General features: G+C 46.3%; 1 protein-coding gene across 2 annotated transcripts; it reads left to right on the top strand.

Moving 5' to 3' along the window:
* The first annotated feature begins 4485 nt into the window (after positions 1 to 4485).
* Positions 4486 to 11869, top strand: SGK1 (serum/glucocorticoid regulated kinase 1). Of its 2 annotated transcripts, none has more exons than XM_049901551.1 (12): positions 4486 to 4815; positions 5868 to 5943; positions 6766 to 6841; positions 7280 to 7384; positions 7493 to 7576; positions 7694 to 7825; positions 8089 to 8201; positions 8541 to 8664; positions 9058 to 9153; positions 9637 to 9792; positions 9912 to 10001; positions 10674 to 11869. In XM_049901551.1, the coding sequence occupies exons 1-12, from the start codon at positions 4698 to 4700 to the stop codon at positions 10839 to 10841; spliced, it is 1338 nt and encodes a 445-aa protein (XP_049757508.1). In that variant the 5' UTR covers positions 4486 to 4697; the 3' UTR covers positions 10842 to 11869. The 2 variants fall into 2 exon arrangements, with proteins under 2 accessions (XP_049757508.1, XP_049757518.1); XM_049901561.1 differs by lacking the exon at positions 4486 to 4815 and adding an exon at positions 5579 to 5735.
* The last annotated feature ends 392 nt before the right edge of the window (positions 11870 to 12261 follow it).

The raw sequence follows: 12261 nt of genomic DNA, 5'->3' as shown, positions 1-12261 counted from the left end.
AGAAGTAGTGATTTAGCTAAGCTCTCAGGGGCTAACTGAAAGGTCGGCAGTTGGAACCTATCAGCTGCTCCCTGGGAGAAATATGTGGCAGTTTGCTTCTGTAAAGATTACGGCCTTGGAAACCTCATGGGACAGTTCTATTCTGCCCTGTAGGGTTGCTATGATGATGGCAATGGCAGAGGAACACGGGACCCACCCTAGCAACAGACCTTGGAAATGGAGGGGGCATGATGCAGTCATCCATGTTCATTGATTGGATCAATCATAACTATGCATTAAGGCCCCAGTCATGCATATTTATTGAGGCTCCAATGACTAAGGGACCCTGGATCTTGGAGCTTTCTCTTTGGGGCTTCCAGGATTGGTGAGAACATCTGTGGAGGGGAGATGGTGCAGCACACCCCTGGGGACAACGGAAGCCTCATGCCAGGACCTCTCCCAGACTTTGCCTGTTGTGTCTCTATACTTGTATCCATTCTGGTTATAATAAATGGGTAACTGTAAGTATAGGTAATAGTGTCTGTGAGTTCCGTGAGTCATTCTAGTGAATTATCAAACCCACAGGGGCAGTGAGAGACAGCAGAGAGGTTGGCATTTGTTGATTGGGCAAGAGCTGGAAGGACAGAGTCCTAACTTGTGGAGACCCAACTCTGGCTGCTTAGATCAAAGAGAGAAAGTGCCACATGGGTGGCTAGTGTCAGAATGACCAAGTGGGAAAGTGGGGATATGAGTTATCTTCGTATTCTGGAAATTAGCCTTATGTTGGCTATTATTCAAGCATCCCTATTAAAAGAGGAAGACATATAGGGAAATCAAGACTAACACTTCTGGGACATCCTAGAGTAGATTAAAAAAAAAAATTCCTGTTCTCATAGTGACCCTATAGGACAGAGTAGAACTCCCCCTAGGGTTTCTAAGGCTGCAAATGTTTACAGAAGGAGACTGCCATAGCTTTCTCCTGCGGTGAGGCTGGTGGGTTTGAACCACCAACCTTTTGGCTAGCAGACGAGCACTTAACCACAGTGCCACCAGTGCTTATCTTAGATATAATCCCCCCAAAAAACCAAACCCATTGCTGTCAAGTTGATTCCAATTTATGGCAGCCCCATATGTTACAAAGCAGAACTGCTCCATAGAGTTTTCAAGGATGTATGAGTTGGAATCAACTCAATGGCAATGCGTTTTTTTGTTTTGTTTTGTTTCGATAATCTTTACAAAAGCAGATCGCCAAGTCTTTCTTCCAAGGCTCCACTGGGTGGGTGCGAACTACCAACTTTTAGGTTAGTAGTTGAGTGAAAACCGTCTGCACCACCCAGGGACCTTAGAGTGGGTATAGTTAAGTGCTTATAGGAATATTTTCAAAATACCTCCTCTAGTATGTTGAGAAATAGCAGTAATTTGTTTTGTGAGACTTTGAGTTAAATTGGAAGTCACTGCTTATTAAAACTTACAACTCAGTATTTGTAGTTGCAGTGGTTACGAGCTGGCTGCTAACCTACAGGTCAGCAGTTGAAATCCACCAGGTGCTCCTTGGAAACCCTGTGGAGCAGTTCTACAGGGTCTCTGTGAGTCGGAATCCACTGGACGGCAATAGGTTTGGTGTCTTTGGTTTTATTAAGGAGACATAAGCTAGAAAAGACGTGCCATAATGATTTTCTTAAGTAGTATTAAAATACAGGTACACTGGGAAATACTTTGTTTCACGCAAACTTTATATCCTGGTGAACCATTTCCATTTGAGAGTTTGGGTAGCAGTCTTACCAGTACCAAGACTAAACATGAGAAGATTGGCTTGGGGAGATGGGGAGGAAATTAGCCTCTCTCGTATCAAGCCATCGATATTTTCTATGACTGTTTTTGTCTGTGTGTGTGTGTGACACAAAGTGTAGTAGAGAAATTATCTGGAACTGATTAAATCTCAAGAGAGAAGGGGGGAAGCATGCATTCAGGAATCGTTCTTCCAGAGAACGCGATCGCCCCCTAGCATGCATTTACAAGCAGAGTTTGGTGATGCAACTCTGGCCACTCCGCCACTGGGGAGTAAAAGGGAAGGGGCCAGATTCCTCCCTGTAGGAGGACTATCTAGACCAAAGAAAGAGGCTGGCGACGGGAAGGAAGCACGGATCGAGCGTTTGAATAGCAGCCGCAGGGCAACTGAAGTCTGGGCAGTGTTAACAGGCGCGCGTCACTCACCGCTCTCCCACCGCTAGCCCCCCCAGCTACAGCCCGCCGCCGTGTGTCACCTTCCTGTTCGGAAGTCTTAGTAGGTTGCTGGGACAGAATAGGGGGCGCCTGCTCCACCCATCAGGTATCCGGTTGGACGAAAACCCAGTCTCAACAACTTGATTCTCTCTGTTAAATGATAAGTTTAGCAGACCATCCGTTTCCAAATTCTGAGCATTAGGGTAGGGGGAGGAGGAACACATCAGACGTTCCTTTTCGGTTCTGACCACAAATCATACGGTTGTGCCTCCTCTCTATTCCCCTTAGAGCCCTCTCACTTCAATTCTCCATTCTTCCCGGAATGCATGCGGCGGAGCTCCTTTGAGAAAATGAAGCCTGTGCATGTGTTTTGAATTTTTTCTAGACTGATTTGTGTTACAATTTCTTGTGTGTCTTGCTGGGGGTGTAATAAACCCAGGACGCTGATGACTGTAATTTTCTGGGTGATGTTGCAATGGAGGGAATAAATGGCCCAGTGTTGAACTTTGCAGCTTGATCCTTTCTTGCATGTAATCGCATTTATATAAAGTGGGGTTCATAACAGCAGGGCTAGCCGCCTCCAGCTCGGCCTCCCTTGTTCTAGAACTCCCAGCCTCATCAAAGACAGAGCAGAGACGCTACCTCTGCCATAACCGAACTCTACCTCAAACCTCCAGAAAAGTAGCCCCCAGCTCTCATATCCTGGGTGACCTGAAGAATGAAAGAGGAGGCTATAAAGTCCCCTTGGAGAGGTCTGTCTGCTTTTGTTACTGTAATCTGGGTGGGGTGGTAAAGCAGAGATGCTTCAGAGCACTTGTCACTTGACTTGGGGAAGGAAGACTGCACAGGAGCTGGGGTGTAGGGGAGGGTCTCTGTTGGAAGTTTCCTTAGTTAGCTATTTTTAAACAAACAAAACATTGTGTGCAGGTTTGTGTTCTGGGGTAATCTGAGCAAAATTTGCTCTCTTAAGAGGGAAGGAACAGAGTGGGGGCGCCGGGCTGGGCTAGTTGAATGGTGGAACTTGGGATACGGGGGGCATTGGAAGTAACAGTCTCGTTACATGAAAAATCCACGCAAGAGGAAGCAGAAATGGGCTGGTGACAGTAAATTGGAGTTTCCTAAACCTTGCTTTGGGTTGGCACATCAGTTTCAAGCAATAAGTGCTTTTTTAAGAGTGAGTCCTGAACAAAATTTCCCAGCCAGTCTCCAGGGGATCAGACCTGTGTTCCCCTTTCCCAGTTGGCTACTATTATAACTGAGCAAACCAAGCAGCAGCTGAGGCTGGAGATCATATTAGGGCAAACGAGACGGTGGGTCCTGCAAAACAAACCTCTGCCCAAGACCAAAGAAAAACTGCTTCACATGCTATTCCTGGTTTGCCCGTTGGTATTTCGCAGTGTGTCAGACCCTCTAGGCAATTCTAAAACGGCAGGGCCCTCGGCAGCCAGGGGTCACGGCAGGGCAGCCACCGCAGACAGCACCAGCAAGCGCCAGGTGCCGGGGCCGAACAAATATTAGTAACTTGTAACTGTCTCCCTCGCTCCTGGCCCGGGCGCGGGGCTTTGCAGCTACCCCGCCCGCGTTGGCGCGAGTTCCCGGGCCGGCGGTCAAACAGCAGCTCCCAGCAGCGGGGTTACTGGAAGGCACCTCCGTCGCTGCTCTGTGGAGCCCCGTGACTGCCGCCAGCTTCTCTCCCTCCTTTGTTTTCGGGAGTGGAGTTACCGTCTAATCTTTTATAAGTCAACTAGTCCCAGTTTATATAGGATTTGAGAAAAAGAGCAGGTGAATGAGTGAATGGTAAAATTGTAAGAAGACTCCTGGGCCAGCCCTGAAATAATCCGAAGGAGGGACTGAGGAGATAAGGAGAGACTAAGGAATTTTAGGACAATATAATGTGACCTTGCGGAGTTCGGGTGGGCGAGCCTAAGAGGTGGAGGCCCAGAGAGGGAAATTTAGCCGGGCTGCCGCTATGGTCCGGGTGCGGAGCCCTAAAAGGTCCTCACCTTCCCGGGGTCACGCCAGGTCCCCCGAGTGAAGCCATCACTCCCTAACTTGCCACTTCCTCACGTGTTCTTGGCATGGCGGGGATTAAAAATGCAAGGAAAAAAATTACATGCGGAACGGACAGAATGTTCTCACAGATTACTTAAGGAAAAAAAAAGTGAAATGCAGATTGTACTTTTTTTCTCTTTAGTGCAGACGCGACTTTTCTTTCCGCACCCTCCCCTCCACATTCCTGACCTCTCCCTCCCCCTTCCCTCTTTCTTTCCTTCCTTCCTCCTCTTCCAAGTTCTGGGATTTTTCAGCCTTGCTTTTGGCCAAAAGCTCAAAAAGGCGTTTTCGGAAGCGACTCGGCCGTGCACAAGGGCCGTTTGTTTGTTTTGGGACTTGGGGCAGGAAATCTCCCTGCGCCTGAGTCACGGCGGCTCCTTCAAGGAAACGTCAGTGCTCGCCGCTCTCCCTGTCGCCCGCCGCGCGTCCAGAAGCCGGTGCCCATGGGGGAGATGCAGGGCGCGATGGCCCGGGCCCGGCTTGAGTCCCTGCTCCGGCCCCGCCACAAAAAGAGAGCCGAGGCCCAGAAAAGGAGTGAATCGTTCTTGCTGAGCGGACTGGGTAAGCGCCGCGGCCGGCTCGCCTGGGACGCCCGCGCTCCCTCCCCACGAGGTGCTCAACTCGGCTGGGGCGCGCGGGTCGGGCCAGAGGGGCTAACTTTTCTTTCTGTCGTTTTTGTTTGGGGCGGGGTGGAGAGGTGTGAGGACGGGAGACGGGGGGCGTGCGCAGGGAGGACCGCCGGGCGCCCTGGCCCCTTCGTGACCCCGATAAGGCGCGCGGGCCGCCCTCCCCGGGCGCTGCCGCCTGCGCCCCCGCGATAACCCCGGGCAGAGGCGCGCGGCTGAAGGGGAGATTTCGTTGTGACTCCGGGGAGCGGGTCCGCGCCGGATTGGGGCGCTCCTGCTGCAGAAGTAAACTGAGAGCGAATGTGAACTGAGGGCTAGAAGAACTGAACCGGGACAAAGCCATCCCCAGCGCGCGCATCGGGCGGAAAGCGCCTCGGCGCCGCTACTCATTTCCTTGCAGCGCCGACTGAAAGAGAAAGGTGGAAAATTACCCCCGACTCGCCATCCCTCCCCGCCAATCCGCCGATAATTTCCCTCGCTCCCACCTGGGAGCTGGCGGAGACGGACAACAGCCCAGCGCCGGGCCCTTCCTGGCGTCTCCGCGCCCCCGAGTCCCGGCCTGGGGTCGCCCCGGCGCAGGGCAGCACTGCCGCGGGGGGCGGGGCCGCAGCGGGGCGGGGCCGGGGGCGGGGCCTGCCGGCGCCGCTTCCTCATTGTCGCGCTGGCCCCGCCCCCCGGCGGCACAGCGTTCATAAGCCCGCCGCGCGGCCGCAGCGCAGTGTTGGCTGAGCAGGTCTCCCTCCTCCATCGAGTCCCTCGCCATACCCGTCTCAGCGGCTATGACCGTGAAAACCGAGGCTGCTAGGGGCACCCTCACTTACTCCAGAATGAGGGGAATGGTAGCAATTCTCATCGGTGAGTGTAGGACTAAGACTTGGCTTCTAGGATATACGAAGTGGAATTCTTTGAAGGTCCCGGATCAGATTAGTGTGTGTGGCGTCGGATATGAAACCGTCTGAACATTTATTTCTTCTTTTTAATTCACAGCTTTCATGAAACAGAGGAGGATGGGTCTGAACGACTTTATTCAGAAGATTGCCAACAACTCCTATGCATGCAAACAGTAAGTTTGGGGGATTTGAGAAAATAAAAAATAATGTCGAGAAAATCAGAAATAGTGTAGTTTGAATTTGCTAACAGTAAAGGCTCATTCACGTTAGCATGTTGACCAGCAAACCGGAGTAGGGAGACTCTTTTCCTCTCCTTAAGTTCTAATTTATTGTAAACGTTAAAGGAAATCCATTTACTGATTTGGCTTGTTCTGGACCTTTAAAGGAGCCTTGCTGGCGCAGTGGTTAAGAGCTCGGCTGCTAACCAAAAAGTCCGCAGTTCGAATCCACCAGCCGCTCCGTGGTAAACCCTATGGGGCAGTTCTGCTTTTTCCTGTAGGGTCGCTAGGAGTCGGAATCGATGCGATGGCAACGGGTTTGGTTTAAGAGAAATTTCTAATGGTTACCTAATTCACGTTCTCGGTCCATGAAAAATAATCCTCGTTTCTGTATTTTACAGTGGGGTTTTTTTTGTTTGTTTACTATTTTACTTGGAAACCCTGGTGGCATAGTGGTTAAGTGCTACGGCTGCTAACCAAAGGTCGGCAGTTCAAATCCACCAGGTGCTCCTTGGAAACTCTGGGGGGCAGTTCTACTCTGTCCTCTAGGGTCGCTATGAGTCGGAATCCACTCGACGGCAGTGGGTTTGGTTTTTTTGTTTGGATTACTTTACTTAAGTTTTAAAAAGAAAAACTGGCTAATTTAGTTGAATATTTTTCGTTTAAACACCCTGTATTCTCCAAGAAAATTTGAGCCAGGAACTCGTTATTGAAGTGATGTTACTGTGCCCCCTGGTGGCGAATTATGAGAACTTAATTGTTCTTTATTCTCTGCAGCCCTGAAGTCCAGTCTATTTTGAAAATCTCCCAACCTCAAGAGGCTGAGTTTATGAATGCCAACCCTTCTCCTCCAGTAAGTATTCGTGATGCTTCTGTGGAGGAAAATTGTAACTGAGTCCATATTCCTACATCATGAATTAAAATAGTATTTCTAGAAATTAGTGTAAAGGCAGGAATGCCTTACTAGATCATGGCATAACAAGTGACCTAAGTATTGAGTCAGAGAAGTATTTTAAGAGGCATATTTCATAAATAGAAATTTTATTTGGTTACACCAATTTGTGTACAATTCCCATACTCATATGAAATACTGGTTTTTATAAATGGGAAACAGCGTTGAATATATTATACGTAAGTGGATACACGTATAGATACATAGTGACTTGCCTCAGTTATTTGCAGATTAAATAGCTTTTATGTTATGTATACTCTATTATACCCAACCCATTGCCATCATAGATACATCTTTATTGGAAGCAAGGATATTAAAAGAAAATGCTTTCTTTTCCAGCCAAGTCCCTCTCAGCAAATCAACCTTGGCCCATCATCCAATCCTCATGCGAAGCCATCTGACTTTCACTTCTTGAAAGTAATTGGGAAAGGCAGTTTCGGAAAGGTAATTTTAAACACAAAGGCTTTGCTATTATAGTCTTCCATGCATGTTACATTTTACTTTCTTCCTGGATGTGGATAGCAAAATAATTTTTTGATTCTGACCTTTCAGGTCCTTCTGGCAAGACACAAGGCAGAAGAAGTATTCTATGCAGTCAAAGTTTTACAGAAGAAAGCCATCCTGAAAAAGAAGGAGGTATGAGATGTGTTTGATGGGTTGGGTTGGAGGCAGAAACTCATTAAATGGCCTTTCCCTTGAATTTTCGGTGCCACTTTGAAATTTGCCACTAAATCTTAATTGTCTTTTTTCTAGGAGAAGCATATTATGTCAGAGCGAAATGTCCTACTGAAGAACGTGAAACACCCTTTCCTGGTGGGCCTTCACTTCTCTTTCCAGACTGCTGACAAATTGTACTTTGTCCTAGACTACATTAACGGTGGAGAGGTGAGCAAAGGGAAGATAAACCAACCGTTGGGTGTCTGTGCACATCTACTGGGTTTTATCGAGAAGCAAGTTTTTCAGAGATACTGGGGGGAAAAGTTACCAGAATTAGCATTTCCTCTAACCTGCCGGGCATCCAATAGTTAATGGACTATTGTGGGCCACTTCCGACAATTGTTCTCTTGAGCTATATATGTCCAAGACTAATTAAATGCATTGTTACAGGCTTTGGCAACCTAGACTAACTTTGTTTTGTCTCCTTGTAGTTGTTTTACCATCTCCAGAGGGAGCGATGCTTCCTGGAACCACGGGCTCGTTTCTATGCTGCTGAAATAGCCAGTGCCTTGGGTTACCTGCACTCTCTGAACATCGTATACAGGTGAGCAGGAAAGCTCTTAAGGGTACCTTTCTGGGTATAAGGGGGACACAGCCCTAGCCTTTGATGGCACCTTCAAGTTTTTTTTTTTTTCAAGTAATTTGTTTATATGCATCTTGGTCCCCTAAAACAGACTTGACTTTCAGCCACTAGGGAACCAGCCAGATAGGGTTGTGCCTAATCCAGACTAGATTAGCTAAACAAGGACTCCCTTTTTTATTCACTGTATCACTGCAGGGCATTTAAAGTACTTCTAATACCCCAAGCAATTATGTTTACAAAAGATTTCTTATGAAGTGAAATTAATGCAGACAAAAACTTGTCTATTTTTCTTTTTTACAGAGACTTGAAACCAGAGAATATTTTGCTAGATTCACAGGGACACATCGTCCTAACTGACTTTGGGCTCTGCAAGGAGAACATTGAACACAACGGCACGACATCCACCTTCTGTGGCACACCTGAGGTAGGAGCTGTCTTCATTTGGTTCAGGTATATCCCCTACAATACTGTAGACTGTTCTTAGATTTCTTACTATAATTTAGTGCATGTACACTACATTTGCTGTTTGATGCAGCATGAGCAATTCCAAGGCCTTATGTGGCTCTAATTAAAACTATCTGTTTTTTAAATCCCCAAATAAGATTTGTCAGATGCCCCATAGCTTCCTAAATATCTGTACACATAGGCAGCCAGTCAGCCTCAAAAAGTGCAGCAGTGTTATCATCAGAAAGTCATCTAAAATATATCCTCCAAGGTGACCCCACACCAAGGGCATCTCAGCCCCTTCAAAGTACATGCTGGTCTTGGGATTATCTGGATTCAGGGCTCTAAACTCTGTTTTCCTGGTCTCTTTCAGTATCTAGCACCAGAAGTGCTTCATAAGCAGCCTTATGACAGGACAGTGGACTGGTGGTGCCTGGGGGCCGTTTTATATGAGATGCTGTATGGCCTGGTGAGTAGCGCATTGACCATCGTGGACCCTTGCCCCTGATTTGTTGACCTTCCCTACAACATTGTCGTCCTACATAGAGAATGTACATAGAGGCATAGAGACTGCACTGCAGCCAGTTCTTTATGTCTTGTCCTTGTGAGTAAGCTTTTTGAAAGCTGGTAAGAGAGGCGTATTGGTTATTTTGTAAGTATTTTAGAGTAAACTCTTATCTGGTGGAGTTGTCTTTAGTCAATTCACTTTTTACTGGGTATGACCACACTTAACTGGGGTGATGGCGAAAAACATGGCCTATTAGCTTCTACCCCTGATAAAGGCTGCAAAATATACACTTAAAAAATCAGGGCTAAGAAAAAATAGCAAGGGGGAAGCTGTTTTACTCAAATCCAGCTTAATAATTACAGCCTAAATGTCTTACTCTGTTGATTATGTCTGCTGTACAAAAGTTTCCATCAAATATTAAGGAATATTTTTTTTTCTTTTCAGCCTCCTTTTTACAGCCGAAACACTGCTGAGATGTACGACAATATTCTGAACAAGCCCCTCCAGTTGAAGCCAAATATTACAAATTCTGCAAGACACCTCCTGGAAGGCCTTCTACAGAAGGACAGGACAAAGAGGCTTGGAGCCAAGGACGACTTTGTGAGTTGGTTTTTTTTTCTTTTTCCTTTTCTCCTGGGTTGTCTGGGGAAGTACAGTAGACTTCACTGCCCTGACTGAATTTCGTCTGTCTAAATTAATCTCGTGTTTCTGCCCAACAGATGGAGATTAAGAACCATGTCTTCTTCTCCCTAATTAACTGGGATGATCTCATTAATAAGAAGATTACTCCCCCTTTTAACCCAAATGTGGTAAGTATCTATCTCTTCTAAGTATAGTGAGGCCCAAAGGACATGTCTTTTTGAAGTCAGAGTTGGTGAGGGAGGGAACCCCGGTAGAATAAATTGGCACATATTTTATTCTTACATGCATTTTTTCCCTAGAGGAAAAAAATGGTTTGTCCCAATAAAAAGCAAATACTTTTTGACACATTTATTAAGTAAAGCACACCCCCCCACACACAAAAATCAGCATTATTCTCACTAAAATTTTATGACCTTTGAGGTTTCGTAGAAGTCCCTGGGTAGTGCAGATGGTTTGCACTCCATTACTAACCTAAAGGTCAGCAGTTCAAACCCACCCAGTGGCACTGTGGAAGAAAGGCCTGGCAGTCTGCTTCCATAAAGAGTATAGCCAAGAAGACCCTATGGAGCAGCTTTGCTCTGTAACACATGGGGTTGCCATGAGTGAGAATCAATTTGATGGCACTGGGTTTGGGTTTTGGGAGTTTTGTACTTGAAATAGTTGATTATGGGAGTTTTTTCATATGATGTCCTAAAAACTTGAGCTCCTTTATTTAAAGCCACCATGAGTCGGAATTGACTCGACAGCAACTGTTCTTAATTTAAAGCCCTAATGAGAATTTCCCTGTCCTGTATCCAGTGTGAAATTTGACAGTGCTTTCTTTTGCCCTCCTGTAACAGAGTGGGCCCAGTGATCTGCGGCACTTTGATCCCGAATTTACCGAAGAGCCTGTCCCCAACTCCATCGGCAGGTCCCCAGACAGCATCCTCATCACGGCCAGCGTCAAGGAGGCTGCTGAAGCTTTCTTGGGCTTCTCGTATGCACCTCCCATGGACTCTTTTCTCTGAAGAGTCCTAGGTTGCTTTTTGAAGGATTTTGTGTGTGTCCTTAAATGTGTTAGTTAGCCTTTTGGCAGAGCTGCCAGCTGACAGGACACCTTAAAGAGAATTTGCACATCTCTGGAAGCTTGGCAGTCTTCATCGCGCACTGTTTGCTGGAAGCGTTTTGAAGAGCACATCCTCCCTTCAGTGAGCTCATAAGGTTTTCACTTTTATTCTTCCTCCCAACGTGGTGCTATACCTGAAATGAGTGTTAGAGCCAGGCCCTAGACAGATGCAGTGGTGTGTTTGAGGGAAGACACTGTTCTGAAGAAGGACCTTCTGAAGGTCTGTCAGGGCTGTGCTGCTGACGATGACGAAATGTGCCTTTTCTGATGAGAGCATGTGAGCTCCAAAGCTTTTCCTCTTGCGCAGTGTTCCAGTCCTTTATTTTTCCTCGTTGGTTTGCTGCGTGAGCAGTGGTATGAGTGTGGTATGCGTGATCACAGATGGGTTGAGTCCTAGGCATCAGTGTGACACTTGCAGGACACTACAACGTGGGACGTTGTTTGTTTCTTCCATATTTGGAAGATAAACTTATGTGTAGACTTTTTTTTTTTTTGTAAGATAGACTTAATAACTAAAATTTATTGAAATGGTCTTGCAATGACTTGTACCCAGATGCTTAAAGAAAGCATTGCTGCTACAAATATTTCTATTTTTAGAAAGGGTTTTTATGGACCAATGCCCCAGTTGTCGGTCAAAGCCGTTGGTGTTTTCATTGTTTGAAACGTCACCTGTAAAATGGGCATTATTTATGTTTTTTTTTTTGTTTTGTTTTGCATTCCTGATAGTTGTATGTATTGTATAAAGAAGGTCTGTACATTGGGTTATAACACTAGTCTATTTAAACTTACAGGCTTGTTTGTAATGTAAACCACCATTTTAATGTACTGTAATTAACATGGTTATAATATGTACAACCTTTACCCTCTCCCCCCACCACACAACTTTTATTGTGTGTGATGAACCAATTTTGGTTTGCAATAAAACCTTGAAAAATATTTACAAAAGTGGTGTCATGTTATTTTGCGTATTTCGGCTAAGGGGGCAGCGATGGGTCTGTTTGAAATTTAAAACTGTCAAAATGCTACTGTAATTGACAGCTCCCTTTGCTTCCAATAGCGGTGGAGTCTGATTCTGGAGGAAAAGAGGGTGGACCTAGAAAACCAGCCCATATTCCAGGTCTCCTTAGCAGAGTTTTATGGTGTTGGTCATTCATAACTCTACTCAAACAAATCCTTTTCAATTTACTCATCTTACGAGGACAGCCATGAAGTCATGTGCCTTATATTTATTGCCTGCCCTGTGAAGTTGGACTGTTTGTCCTGACGTGTGGCTTGTCCTGAGTAACAGGTAATTCTTTCAACAAATATTTGACTGCCTACTC

The sequence above is a fragment of the Elephas maximus genome, chromosome 1 (assembly GCF_024166365.1).
Source record: "Elephas maximus indicus isolate mEleMax1 chromosome 1, mEleMax1 primary haplotype, whole genome shotgun sequence".
NCBI classification, from domain to species: domain Eukaryota; kingdom Metazoa; phylum Chordata; class Mammalia; order Proboscidea; family Elephantidae; genus Elephas; species Elephas maximus.
The sequence above is the reverse complement of the archived record's forward strand: the minus strand, read 5'-3'. Positions and strand labels throughout refer to the sequence as shown.